The 14,888-nt window shown below is 41.2% G+C and overlaps 1 protein-coding gene across 1 annotated transcript; it reads left to right on the top strand.

The window, feature by feature from the left end:
• Positions 1 to 110: 110 nt before the first annotated feature.
• On the top strand, positions 111 to 1,531 carry IAQ61_009738 (uncharacterized protein; the record flags this gene model as incomplete). Its single annotated transcript, XM_003838588.2, has 2 exons — positions 111 to 948; positions 1,056 to 1,531. 2 exons carry the CDS (start codon positions 111 to 113, stop codon positions 1,529 to 1,531), a joined length of 1,314 nt encoding a protein of 437 aa, XP_003838636.2.
• Positions 1,532 to 14,888: the final 13,357 nt, after the last annotated feature.

Below are 14,888 nucleotides of genomic sequence, written 5' to 3'. Positions count from 1 at the left end.
TCTGATTCTCTACTGTCTGTTCGTTGTGCGTTCCAGTCCATCTGTGACATTCGCCCATGGAGTCTCAATAATCATTCCTCTGTCTCTCTGTCCCTTCCTACCCTCCAACAATGGACAAGAAACCCATCTTGACCTCTACATTTCTCTCTCGCCGCCGCCGCTCCTCCCACACCCTCCGCCGTCTCCGCCGCACCCCCGCCCTACGCCTCCTCCTCCTTCTCCTCCTCATCTGGGACTCCCTCCACTGCATAACCCTCTACCTCGCCCAAAGCGCCGCACTCAACGCATCCCCACCCCCCGCAAACCGAAAGCACATCTACATCGCCGCCCAGCACTGGAACAATGCGCGACTGCTGCGCCAGCACTGGAACGATGCGCTCATAGCCCTCGTCCAGGAACTAGGAACATCAAATGTCTTCGTATCCATTTATGAAAGCGGGAGCTACGACGATACCAAAGATGCGCTGCGCGAACTCGACGCTGTGCTCGAGGGCCTAGGCGTGCAGAAAAGTATAATGCTCTCCGACATTTCGCACGCCGATGAAATCGCCCAACAGCGGAGTCAGGACGGGTGGATTAAGACTGCAGACGGACAGTCTTATCTCCGTCGAATCCCCTTCCTCGCAACCATAAGGAACCATGTGTTTGAGCCGCTGGAACGGCTGACGGGCGAGGGCAACCACTTTGACAGCATCTTGTTCCTCAACGATGTCGTCTTTACGCCCAGGGATGTGCTGATGCTGCTGGATACGAATGGAGGCCAGTATGCAGCAGCCTGCTCGATGGACTACCAGAAGCCGCCATACTTTTACGATACCTTTGCACTGCGCGATATCGAGGGCGATGAGACCATTATGCAGACTTGGCCGTTTTTCCGCGCGCGCAAGAGTCGGTGGGCTGCGGAGCGGTATTTGCCTGTTCCGGTGAAGAGTTGTTGGAATGGCATGGGTGAGTTGGTTCCCTTGTTTCTCAATCCTCAACACTCCCACAATGTCTCCAAAACACATCATCTCGCCAAATGCCATCAACCCAGCTAACCAAAAACCCCGCCACAGTCGCCATGCCAATCTCCCCCTTCATCGCCACACCTCCCCTCCGCTTCCGCGCCATCCCCGACGCCCTCGCATCCACCCACCTCGAAGCCTCAGAATGCTGCCTCATCCACGCCGACAACCCCCTATCCTCTTCCTCTTCCTCACCCTCCTCCCAAGGATCCCCCCCACCCCTCCAAATCTACCTCAACCCCACCGTAAAAGTCGGCTACAACGGTTCCTCCTACAACGCTATCAACGCGCCCTCAGCCGCCCTCTCCCCCTTGCGCATATTCCTCGCCGTATGGGAGAACCGCGTACTGCGCTGGGCGACTACGCCGTTGGTGAAGCGGTGGGTGGTGGGGCGACGTGTGGCAGCGTGGATAGGCGGTGCGGTAGGAGGAGCGGAAGGAGGAGGGAAGGAACGTACGGAAAAAGGAGGGTTTTGCTTGGTAGACGAGATGCAGATTCTCTATGAGAGGGGATGGAAACATATTTAGCATTGCCTTCAGGCCGGAATAAAACAACAAGATTGAATCATGGCTTCTCGAGGCGGAGAGTATATTCATGGGTGATGTGATGTCTCTACCCCCATTTACATCTACGCCCCCTATATCATGATACCCTTGCCCCCCTCGTCTAACCCAGCATCCATGATTTTTCGCATGGTGGCTGAGCGGGGAGTGCATGGCCTCGAGGGACCCGAGTCCATTACTCATCTCTGTTTTAAACATTGTGAAGGCGTCTTGAAAACATCGCCTCTCAGGCAGTATCACTCGAGAGACCAATATTCTCAAAGAAACTTCGCCTCGAGCAATACCCCTGACTCCTCCATAACCCGCCGCGATCAAGATACGAGGTACCGAGTACTTTAGAGCAGACTCGAAAACTCTGTACAAGTGACTCCTCGCTGGAAATCACTCCAAATCACAGGCTGCGTAGAAATACCGGTAGTGAGGCCACGGACGGTACGTCAAACACGCCCATTAGGGGATGCGATATGGCATAAGTTTTTGTGGTTTTTGAACTGCCTTTTGATTGCAGTCATGTAAGAAACCCGGCTGGAGATTTACGGGAGGAGATGAAGGAGTAGGTATGTAGGAGGGCGGGTTGGATATCCTCATAATCTCATATCACACCAGCTCTGCTCATTGGAAGATAGCCAAGTACTTGCTACGGCTAGATTATGCGCAAAGCACATTAGCATAGATGTGACTGTGACTGCCATCTGCTGTACATGCCACGCTTAAAACAGTGCTATTGCGCGCCTAAATTTGCATGCCATGTATACCACATAAGTCGATTGTGTCGCGCTGATCTGCGAGCTGTGTAGCCCATATCGACCTGTAATGGAGCGGAGCGGCCTCGTTATTGCAGGAATCTTTGAGTACAGCGTTCAAAGCAAACCACGAACTAACTATAGCGCTGTGGCAGTTTGGTCTAACGTATAACTCCAAGGATATGATTGCCGTTACTAGAGTTGCGATTACTCTCCAGAAGGAGGTTGTAAAGGCCGAAGACCTAAGCTCAGCGTCCGTCGACGCAAACCGCTTGCCAAAGGTCAAGGATAATACAGTTTGCTACTCAAAAACCAACCAAGAGGCCTTGATATCTTTCAATATGCATACAAGCTGAACCTAACTCGCCGCAACCTACTCTAGAAGCTCTAGGACTCAGAATAAAGCGTATCTCGCGTAAGAGTGTTGTGTGAGACGCGGCAAGCAATTTAGAGTTATAGGGGGGGCAACAATCACTTGTATAGGCATATAGATAGGTAAAAGAGCCCTTTATACCCACCGTAATTCCAAAGACATGCAAAATTTTGCCATCTCTTCGTAGACCTTAATAGGACCTCCGTCATTTTAACAAGGCCCACATGTCCCGCTCCTGGTGCTTCTCTAACTTGAGTCAGCTCTGTCACCTTAGTGATGGTTGGGCGGCTGCTGCCACAGTCAAATAAAAAAGTGCAAAAAGATCCAGCAAAAAAAGAGGATCGAATGGGTTTTGAACCCACGACTTTGTCTGAAAAATTTCCAAGTACCTTGCAGTGTACTTGAACATGTAGTCCGAGACTCGGCTAGAAAGCAAATCCTAACTGGACCACACAATGTACACAAGGAAACGTTGTGACGCACCTGTACCAACCGGGCCTTTTCACCACCACACCCGGCGAAAGATAACTCCAATAGCAGAGATCATATAGTTGAGTATGGTGGTGGGGGCTATGGCCTAGACCCTGACTGGAGGAGGCGTTTGTACATGGCGACGGCAAGGCTAACGTTTGTAACGTGGCTGGCGAGCTCCTGACTTCACATGCAAAGATTTGTGGACCCTCCTTTGGCGTTATGGCAACAGGAAGCATCTGATATCATCCTCCAAGGGCTTATCCAAGTCTAGCAGACCTTCCCCTGGACACTGTCAACCACATACATGTACAAGGAATCTTGTGCACATTCATGGGCACCAGGATTGACCAGTGTAGCCTTACAGTTCTCTTGAAAGCCAGAATATGTGCAAACGGTATCGGGTAACTGGTTTACTCGTGGAGTATCCAGTCGCAGCCAACGCGGTAGATTTAGAGTGGACGGCAGCAGCCAACTGACTGCCTATGCAGCATTTGCAGCACTGCGGCAACAATAAACTCTTTGGCAGATCAACTGTGACTTGCCCAGAATTTGGGTGTTAAATGGGCCCACATCATCTGGCCGCTACAAGTACCTGCATACTTGTCGAGTCTCATCGTGCCTGACATGCGTCACCCAACGTGCATCTCTTCTTTTAGTCTTGCGAGTTGCGATGGCCGGGGCGGCGGTGAGCCTCGCGGACTTACGCTACGCGCCTTCACAACCTTAGCCCCGCTCCGATTCTCTCTCAACGCCGCCTTTGCACAAAGCCACCTCGCTGCACTCATGCCCGCTGTGCCTCTCGATGAGTTACTACTCGTGAAGGTAGAGCAAGATCGAGTTGTCATGCCCTGTTGGAGAAACCGTACACGCAGACCCGCGACAGTGTCGTCGGGCCCCGATGAGCCAGTTCAACTTGCTGACGCCCCTGGGCAGGGCATAGCACAGTACACAGCGAGAGACCTCACTCTTGAAGCGCAGGGACCAGTGCCACCAGCGAGCCATGTAGGTGCGAGAGCATTGCGACAGCTCCTTTTTTGGTACCGCCTCTGGTAATCCATCGCCGTGCTGCGCCATGGGCACACCACATCAAGCCACACTCCGGCACCACTACTCCGGCACCACTACTCCGGCAGACCGGGTGAGATGATCGATACACAATGGCAGAGGTACACCAGGCGATAACTAGGATGAAGCGTGTTGTTTCGTGCAAATAAACCAACATCAGTATATTGCGAATGGGCACTACGCCAGCTCCTAGATACCAAGACTCGACGAGGCCATGTGCAGAGCATTCCACCTTCGGGACTTTCGAAATCTTGGCCAGGATATAAGGGACTGATCTTGCAGTCTCAGGCCATGATGCTGAGTAGGGATTTGGTAGCTTCGAATGCGTACATCGAGGCGAACCCCAGCACCCTCTAGGCCGAGCCTGTGACTCCCTCGAGATTCGAAAGACGAACGCGCCGAATTGCAAGAGCTAGGGAGATGGCACATGGAGTACAACACGCATGCTTGTTGGATGGCTGATGTCAGGGCACCCCAGCATAGCTGACGAGAAGCGTGACGACGGGAGACTAAAGATCCAACATTCTCTCAGAATGGTGCGATGGCTGAAGTTATGCTGAAACACCAAACACGTACTCAGGAGCTCATGATGTTAATGGCGCGCTGTCTGGAAAATTTCCAGGGGCCTCCACGCTAGGAAAGGCACAGCTGGGGTGGCATGACACCTGCCGCATCATCTGGAGCCTGATGGATGTGATGCTTTGTTTGCAATGTCTTGAGCAATTTCAGATGGAGCGGAACACTTAAAGAAAGTGCCGATGTCTCGAATCCGAAATTTGAGGGCATGCCACATCCAGTCCTTGTTATGACTTTGCGACACAAGACTCTTGGAACGACCACATGCAAAAATCCTGAGCCATTAAATGTGTTTAGAAGCTTCCCATGCTCTTGTATAGCCTTCTTTTGGGAATGCGGCGCGAGACTTCAAGCAGGATGTAACATCTGGGCGATCTACGCCTTCGACTTTCCTTAAAATGCACTTGAATTGGAACTCCCTGGACGAGAGGTCGTACCAATCCTCAAGATTGATGCGTCATAAGGCTGTTCACACCGAATAGATCCAAAGAGGTGTCGCCATTCCATGGATAATGCTGGTCTTGGAGACCATCAAGTTCGGAAATAGTCGAATCGTCGATTGCTGAGACGATATTTCCTGACACTTTTGTCCACGCCCAACCTCATCGGTTCGCAACGAGGAAGTTGCCGCTGTCGCCATTCACAGAATGCGCCAAAATCATAGGATGATATTGTGCATACAACAGAGGCTCCCATTCTCACGCTTCCTTCCGTTCGACAGTCGGACGTGCATGAGAATGGCGTTCTCTGCTGCAACGAATCTTAATGCCAAACCCCAGGGCCAAAGACGCCGGGATACGGCGGTGGCAGCAAGTGAAGATTACAGGCTTTTCGCTGTGACGACGACATTAGTCTGGCAATGGTGCATAACCAGCGTAGGCAGTCCTTCAAGGTTTCCAGCAATACGAAAGGTCGTGGACACTCAGCCTTTCTGACTGTCGAGCAATATTCTGTTGGGCTGAGCTTCACAGAAAAGACTTGTGTGTTTCTGACATAAACTTCTTGGAGAAGAGCGGTGGCCAGCCCCAGTGTTGAACCTCATGTATATTCAATGCCCCGAGTTTCGGAGTGCAATAGCTGGTGCTCGATTACCAAACTCGACATTATGAAATGAATCGATCCTGTATCCCCATACAATATGGCTGCAGTTGATCTGGAGTGTCACCTGGATGTTGGCTGATCGTGAAGACAATAGCGCGAGGTCGCGGTGCTAATGCTCTACTGGCCCAGCAATACGCCAAGGTGCGAGTGGTACAAGCAATGTGCAGACCGAGTGTCGCCACAACGTGAGCGCAGAGTAAGCATTTCAGCTGCATCCCGTCGACCTAATTGGGAGTATGGATGGATCATGAGCCTCCCTGGTGTGGAGCAAAGCTGCTCATACAGATCGCCCTATTCTCAGGCTCCCAGGGTGTGTGTGTCTGACCGCAGCACCGCCTATTCTTGGTAGATCACAAGTGTACATCCCACCGTTGCGCCATGTTTCCGAGATGTTGCAAGACTCTTAGAGCTTGGTGTTCTTGGTGGTGAGGGAGTCGTCGTTCCCCAATGGTTCGCACGGCTGCGGGGGTGTCGGAGGTTTCGGTTGGCGGTAGCTGAACGACCTTTGATGCTGTGAACGACAGCAACGGTTTGCGAGAGAGCTGATACTGTATGTGAAGATCATGCCAGCTGTGCCTATATCATTGGTATCAGTGTGGATAGTTCGCATTTGCTCGTTGGCTGAGGCAGAAGCTCCGGCTATGGGAGCCGTGGAACAGCATGAGCGTCAGCCGCCACCCACCCCCTGCGTTGGCACCATCAAGCGACGCCCAGGCCGATGAAGTGAGTTGAAGGCTCATGACACAAGCCTCGAGACTACTGTCTCTCTCACAGAGGCGTCATAGTGGTGTTGCGGGGAAGAAAGAGGGTGTAGAAGTCCCTGCCACGGCAGCTCCCTTGTGCCCAAGCCATCGCAGCAGGCGAGGGGAAGGCCGAATGAGGCACATCCGAGTGAATACGGCTCTTGAAAAAGAGATGAGTCTGAAGCAGCTGCTCAGGTTTTGCTGTGCTCGTCGTGGCCGTGCATGTAGAAAATGCGATTTTGCGAGTCAAGTTGGTGGCGAAGGGGTGACCGGCGATGAAAAAGGTGCCACCAAAGCCATACACTCCAGATCGGAGAACTACTACATCCTATGATCTCTGCAGAACAGACCCACGAATGCACAGAGACATGCTGGATATGGAGTAGCATAGTGCTCATGCTATACTCATGCGGCCAATCTGCTGTAGCCATATTGGCACCAGGGGGGGGGGTCCTAGTAGACATGGAGGCGCAATAGAGCTGGAAGTAATGATATACGCTTAATACAGCTTCCGTACTGGTGAAGAGAATGCTGTAACGATGTCACGAGGTGGGCAGAACGGGATCACACAGAAGAGCACAAGAGATGTTGAAGTTTGACGTTAGTTCGCAACTTCCTCTGTGCGGCGTGTGCAGAACCATCTCGGGCCGAATACCGGTACCGGGGCGTTGTGAACTTCACGACATGTCTCCTTTCCTATGGTCCACTACACCACTACTAACCATTATGGGAATATTGTGCATACAAGAGGGAACAAGGGCTTGCTCTTATCATTTTGGTTTATCACTGCTACTAAACTTTTGTCGCTTTCGAAGCCGCAAGTCCACCTTCCCTCCCCATCCACAGTATGGAGGTGACTTTCAAAAGTTGAGGGCGCAGTTTATATGACCATGGAATTAGCGCTGCGTGAACTTGTATTCAGCATGGGGTTAGGCTGTGCCAAGCTCTACTAGCTAGCTAAGCGAGGTTAACTAAATATTATACTATAAGATTTTATAACACGTTCTAAACCTATTCTAAATATATTTTATACTAGTAATACTACAAGCTACTACTACTATACTTATTACTAATATATTCCTTATATCCTATATAAGTAGATTAAAATATATTTAGAATATATTCTTAATAGGTTATAGAAGCACTATTAATAGTACTTTACTCTTAGCCACGTCCTAGATAATATTAGGGTATAGCCTATAGTTAGCCCTAATAGGGTAGTTAAGATAAAGAGTAGAGAGCGCTACTACTATACTAAGATTAATAATAAGGGCACCTTATATAGAGTAAGAATAGGTTCTAAATATATTCTAAATAGATTCTAATATTCTTAGGCTATTCTAGGTACTAGGGGCACTTTATATACCTATACTAAAAAAGATTATAGGCTTAATATAGCTTACTATAAGGTTAGTAGGGTTAAGAAGATTAGCTAGCCCTTTATAAGGGAGGTCTATAAGGTAAAGAGTAAATATATTATTAACCTATTCTTAACTTATTATACTAATATATATAGACTTCTATATAAAGGTTATATATAATTACTAGAATACTTCTTACTATAAGTTATTTAGAATATATTTAAAACTTATTACTAACTTATTTTATAGAAGTTCTCTAAGCCTAGCTAGTAGCTACTATAGGCCCCCCTATAAATACTAATACCCTCTTAAATATAATTTAAAAGAAGACTTATACTAGCTATAATAGTAATAAGGTATAGCCTATAAGAACCTATTAAAAACACGTTACTAACTTATTATAGCTTAACTTTATTACTATATCTACCTTACTAAGGATTTAAGGTTATTAGGTTCCTTATACTATCTATACTTATAATTATCCTAGCTATAGTAAGTTATTTATAATATATTATTAACCTATTCCTAATATATTTTAAGACTATTACTTTAATACTAGTGTAGACCTTACTAATTCCTGCTAGAATACTGCCTAGTTCTACTTGTAGTATGCTTTTATAGAGCCTAGGGAGGATAGGGAGGATAGAGAAGATACTAGAGAGGGGGAGGGAGATAATAATAGTAACAAGTAGGAATATATTAAGAATATATTAAGAATAGGTTCTAATAAATAATATATAATAGTATATAACCTAAAGGGGTAGTAGTAATTACTAAAATAAACTCTCTACTCTTCTCTTTTTTTTTTTCTATCTACTAAAAGTAAAGTACTATTTACTTTTATAGGGTCCTTTAATAATATATAACTTTTTCTTTTTACTTTTATAGGTATTATAAAGCTCTAGTAGTCCCTTAGATTAAAGAAGAATCTAGTATTTATAGGTGTCTAGCTATAATATATTATTAATATATTCTAAATATATTTTAAGAGACTAGACTTATATCTCCTTTTTACTACTTTTGCTAAATATTATTTATAGTGTAAAGGGGAGCAACTATTTACTCCTCTTCTTTACTCTCTACTTCCTTTTTAGCCTCTACTCTAGCTACTACTTCTTATTATAGACTAGCTATCTTAGAGGGTTCTTAAACCTTAGAGGAGGCACTTAGTGTAGTCTACTCTACTAGTAGAGAATGTATTATTAACGTGTTTAGAATATATTCTTAAGTATTTACTATTAAGCTCCTATAGAAGATCCTTGCTTCTGCAATACCTTATATTATAATTCTACTATAGTTTACTAGGGCTATTTAAACCTTAGGATAATACCTCTTAAGGTAGTAGATAAGATTACCTCTATTAGAGAAGTAACACTAAAATAGTTATTAATATATTATAAATATATTCTAACTTGCATATATATATACTCTATAAAGTTCCTATACCCCTAATCTAGCCTAAATAGCCTAGTAGAAAAGCTTACTAGGAAATACTATACACCCTTTATTTAGGTAGGATATTATAGGAGAGAATGCCCTAGTATTAGATAGAAGTAACTTAAGCTTAATATATTACTAGTATAAATCCTACTTAGTATTAGAACAAGTTTATAACATATTCCTAATATATTCTATTATATACTAACTTTAAAAGATCTTTATAGACTATATTAACTAGTTATATCTAATAATATTAAGAAAGATAGATAATAAAATAGTATTAAACTCTTAAATATAAAAAGTTCTTATAGAGTGTAAGAAGAAAGAAGAAGGAAGAGAAGAAGAAAGAATATATATTTATCTACTTATATATACTTATATAATAGACTAGAATATATTAAGAACTAGTTAAGAACTAGTTACTATATTTATAGACTAACCCTACCTTATATAAAAAGTAGCTATCTCTTTCTTAAGTTTAAACTATGCCTTTTATAATTTAAATAGTGCCTTTTTCTATATAAGTTCTTCCTTATCTACCTCTAGCTTTTCTTTTCTCTCCTTTAGAGCCTAATTACTAAGAAGAGCCTTTTATTATAAAGTTTATAGTTATAGACTAATAATAAGTTAGGAATATGTTATAAACGTGTTTCGCGAAGCATACCTTTAGGTTGCTATTAGTAGAGGAGAAGAGCCTAGTAGTAGAGAAGATAGAAAAGGGGCTAGTAAACTTCTTTCTAATACTACTCTACTACTTGCCCTCTAGCTTTAGGCTTTTAAGCGTGCTCTTTTATTTCTTATTAGGACTAAGATATATCTAGTTAAGTTAGATATAGCAAGACTTACTTTATTATTATCTAGAGTATTATTATTATTATAAGACGTGTTCTAAATATATTTTAAATATATTTTAATTAGTAAATATATATAACACTAGCGTAAGACTTACTTTCTCCCCTCTAAAGCTTTTTAAGGTACCTTTGCTTAAGCCTATTAGGAGTTTTATAGTTATAGCGTATTCTAAACTTACTCTAGGCTTTAAACTCTTTTATATCCTATAGATCTATCTAGTGTGCACTATATAATATTACTTATATAATTCTAATAGGTTAAGAATAGGTTATAAACTTACTTCTAAGTAGCCTTAAGAATACTTACATGCTTACTAGTTTTATATCCTTTCTAGCCTGCTTTCTTAGCTATATTTAAATAAGATTCTAGTTTTTCCTATACCTCTTTTAATATTTTACTATAGTATTATATAATCCTAGTAGTAATTACTAGGTTTTTCTTATAGATTACCTAGTTTTAGGTATCTTTAGAGGGTTTATATTCTAATTATATAAGAATAAGTTAGGAATATATTTAGAATAGGTTTAGAATATATTTACTTATATAAGAGGAGGTTAGTAAGCTAAAAGTATTCCTCTACTATTAATACCTATAGTAATTCACTTAGATATAAAGAGGTAGTATTATCTAGCTCTCTTTTATATACTTTATAAATACTTCTTTATAGATATACTTAATAAAATCTTATATAAGATTAAAGTTGCTAGCGCTAGTTACGCTTATAGGGATTAATTAACTAGAGATAGCGCCTAAGTCCTAGAAACAAGTTAGAAACACGTTATAAACAGGTTGCAGTGCGCTATAAAACTTGCCTATTATCTACTTGTTATATATATTAATAGTAGTCCTATAGAATCCCTATAAGTAAATATACCTCTATAACACTTATCTTTTTATAAGTGCTTTATACTTCTAAAAGAAGTTAGTAATAGTAACTTAATATATCTTAGTTGTGTCCTTATCTATAATAATTTAGCTAAGTATAATAACTATAATATATTAGAAACGTGTTATAAACCTGTTCTTAATATATACGCTTCTTTTCCTACAGGTAGAAGATTACTATTAGAATCTCTACCTATACCCTATATAACCTCTTATATAACATATCTATCTAGAATATATCTTAATCTAATAGAATTAATGCCTGCTCTTTAAAAAGGTAAATAATTAAGTGTAGAAATTTGGATTACTAAGGTTAGGAATGATTTGGGAGATGGATTATTAGATTGTATCTACTACGATCGTACTTATATATATAGAGCTTTAGCTACCCTTACTAGAAGGTAAATAATTAGTAAACCTTCCTTACTAGAGCTCCTGCTTTTTATTAGGCACTTAGTAGTAAGCTAGCAGTTAATTAGATAGTAGGTTATACAGGGGTATTAATTAGGATTAATTAGGATTAAGATGCTCTATAATCTAGTTAATATCCCTCCTGCAACATACCCCCTAGGTATAGGTGGATCTTTTGTTATTATAGTTACGCTTATAGTTAGTAGGTAGTATAGCTAATTAGAGCGTTATATATCTAAAGGGTTAAATTAGCTTACCCTTTAGATACTAACTAGCGCGCCTTCCTTATTTAGCCTGCGCTTACGCGTGTAGATATTATCTAGATAGAGCTCTATAACTCTATCTACCTAACTATAATCTTTACTATAGCTTAAGTTATAAGATTATCTAACCCTAAAGATCTAAACTATACTTATATCCCTACTAACCTATCTTAGTTAAAGTTAAAACCTACTACTTGCGCTTGCTCTACCTACGCTACCCTTATTACCTCCTGCGCAGCTAAAGCTGTAGTTACTAAAGCTACTACTACTAAAGAAGAGCGCGCTACTACTAAGCGTAAGGCTATAGTAGAGTGTGTAGTAGCTAAGCATACAGCTACTACTACTATAGCTAAGATTGCGAAGCTAAGGAAGGGTGCTCCTACTCTAGCTCCTACTACTCTAGCTCTAACTCTAACTCTAGCTCCTGCTCCTCCCTAGACCCCTCCTAAGGCCCCTGCTCCTACTCCTACTCCCTCTCTAGCTCCTAAGGAGACCCTAAGATCCTCCTACTATAGAGAGCCTAGTATTTATCGTGCTAAAACTTGTCTAAATTGTCTGCGCTTAGCGCTCTTTAACAAGTCTAATAGCAAGTGCTATAACTCTTCTAGTAGGGGGACTTAGTGCTAGTAGTGCTCCTCTAGGTATAGCTATATCCTAATATATATAATCTATATAAGAATTTTTCCTTTATAATACTTAGCAAGATCTTATACTAATAAACTAATAGCCCTAAGCTTGCCTAATACTCTACGCTGTCCTTCCTAGCAAGAAAGTAGGTAGGTAAGAGCTAAGACCTTCTTAAGGATAAGAAGAGGAGGGTCTTAGTGCTTCTTAAGGAGAGTAAGGCTAAGCAGTAGGAGCTAGTAAAAGCTGCTACTGCTGCCGCTAAGCTTGCGCGCAAGGCTGCTTCTATAGCTAAGGGCGCCTAGAGCTCCTTATTAGAAGATAAGGACTCTAGCTCCTCTAAGGTTCCCCCTATAGATCCTAGGATAGGGTAACCTAGGCAGCCCCCTATAGACTCTAAGGCACGCTTTACGCGCGTAATAGAGCTCCTTAGGGAAGCTACCTAGTTAATAATAGAAAGGTAGGCTATAGTTAGTTATTTTTGTATTATATTAATAGATCTTATATACTACCTTACTTTAATTAATGCTATATAATATATACTCTACTATTATATAACTTTAGGTGCTCCCTAAACCTTATAAATTATTATACTATTAGGTTTTTAGTAAGCCTATTAGCTAGTATATTACTAGTAGGTAGGTAGGTAATATAGAAAGATCCCTTTATATACTCTTACCTAAGCTATATGTTTTAAATATCTATATAGCGCAGCTTAGTAGTAATCCTTTTATTATTGCCTACTACTAACCTAATAGTCTGTTAATTATTATAATTAATTATCTAGGTAGTATCTAAAGTAAGGTGTATTTTAGTTAAAAAGCGTTTTAACGCTATTGCTTCTTTACTTACTTACTTAAGCGCAAGGAGCTCTACCTTAGTAGTTAAAGTAGTAATAGTTAATTGTTAAGCTACCTTCTAAATAATAGGTCCTCTAAAGAGCGTAATTAGGTATCTATATAATAATTACTAAGTATTAATATTATTAGCAAATAACGCATTACTATATATTATAAGCTTATTAGGATCCCTATTCCTATATTAGATTAATTAGTATTAAGTTTAGTATAGATACACAATTACTTAATTAACTATATTAAAGTGTTATTTAGATAGGTTAGTAAGGTATTAGGAGAGCTAGGAGGCTATATAGGTAATATTAGGGCGCACTATAATTAAGGTGTAAAGGATTAATCTAACGCGCTCCTAATAGTCCTTAATCTCCTTTTTAGTAGCTTCTCTAGTGCTCTTTTTAATATCTTTACTTAATAGTAGTGTAGTAGGGAATTTTCCTATCTCTACTAGATTAAATTTCTTTGCAATCTTATTAATATATTTATTATAAATAAGCGTTATTATCTATCTCTTTCTATCCTAGATTACTCTTACCCCTAGAAACTAGCTTACAGGTCCCTTCTCTTCTATAGTATATCTTTGCTTTAGAGCTTGGATAACTTTGTGAGCTTAGCTTGTATAGTTTTAGTAATAGAGCGATAGGATATTGTCCACATAGAATATTAACAAGATACTACAATCTCTATTAAAGAATAGGTATAGCTCCTCTTTAGAAGCAATAAGCTTATTTTCTTAGAGTGTAGTTAAGAGCTTGTTGTACTATAATAATAGTAAGTCTTTTAATCTATATAGAGCTTGTTTAAGCTTAACGCACTTCCTAGGTATTTAATATCCTTTAGGTAGCTTATAGATAACTATAGGGTATTAATCCCTTAAGGCGTTAAGGAAAGCTCTAACAACGTTATATTAATATATCTTAAGGTTAAACTTAGCTCTAATAGCTATTGTAGTCCTAAAGGTTTAAGCTACTAGGGTAGCTACGTAGGTTAAATAAATTAAGTTAGTAAGCTATAGATCTCCTCTTACTACTATCCTTGCTTTGCACTTAATTAGGTAACTATCCTAATTAAGCTTGTATATAAACACTTATTTAAGTAGGAGTAGACGCTCTTCTTTAGTTAGCCTATTAATCTCCTCTTAGGTACTAGCTTTTAGTAGAGTATTAATTTCTTTATATACTACGTCTCTAAATTGCTATCCTATTTAGTAGTTATAGAGATCCTTCTATTATTTTAGCTCTTTTTATAGAGCGTCCTAGTGCGTATTCCTTTTAGGGTTTTTAGGAGATTTACTCCTTATTACTACTGCGATTATAGCGTAGATTATAGCGTTTAGTTTAGGATATACTAAAAGATTATATAAGGGATTTCTAATTAGATCTATATCTAATAGATCTATTACTATATATATCCCTGCACTTATAGAGCCTCCTAGTAGTTTATTAGAGTCCTGTCCCTAAGCTTGCTTACTAACACGCGTTAGTGGCAGTCCTTTAACTCATGGTTTTCTACTTTTTCTAGGAGCTCTAGGTGCCGCTTATAAGGGATCTACAGGA

This window comes from Plenodomus lingam (assembly GCF_022343315.1).
Source record: "Plenodomus lingam strain CAN1 chromosome Unknown contig_6, whole genome shotgun sequence".
NCBI classification, from domain to species: Eukaryota; Fungi; Ascomycota; class Dothideomycetes; order Pleosporales; family Leptosphaeriaceae; genus Plenodomus; species Plenodomus lingam.
Note: the sequence above shows the minus strand (reverse complement) of the source record. Positions and strands in the feature narration are given on the sequence as shown.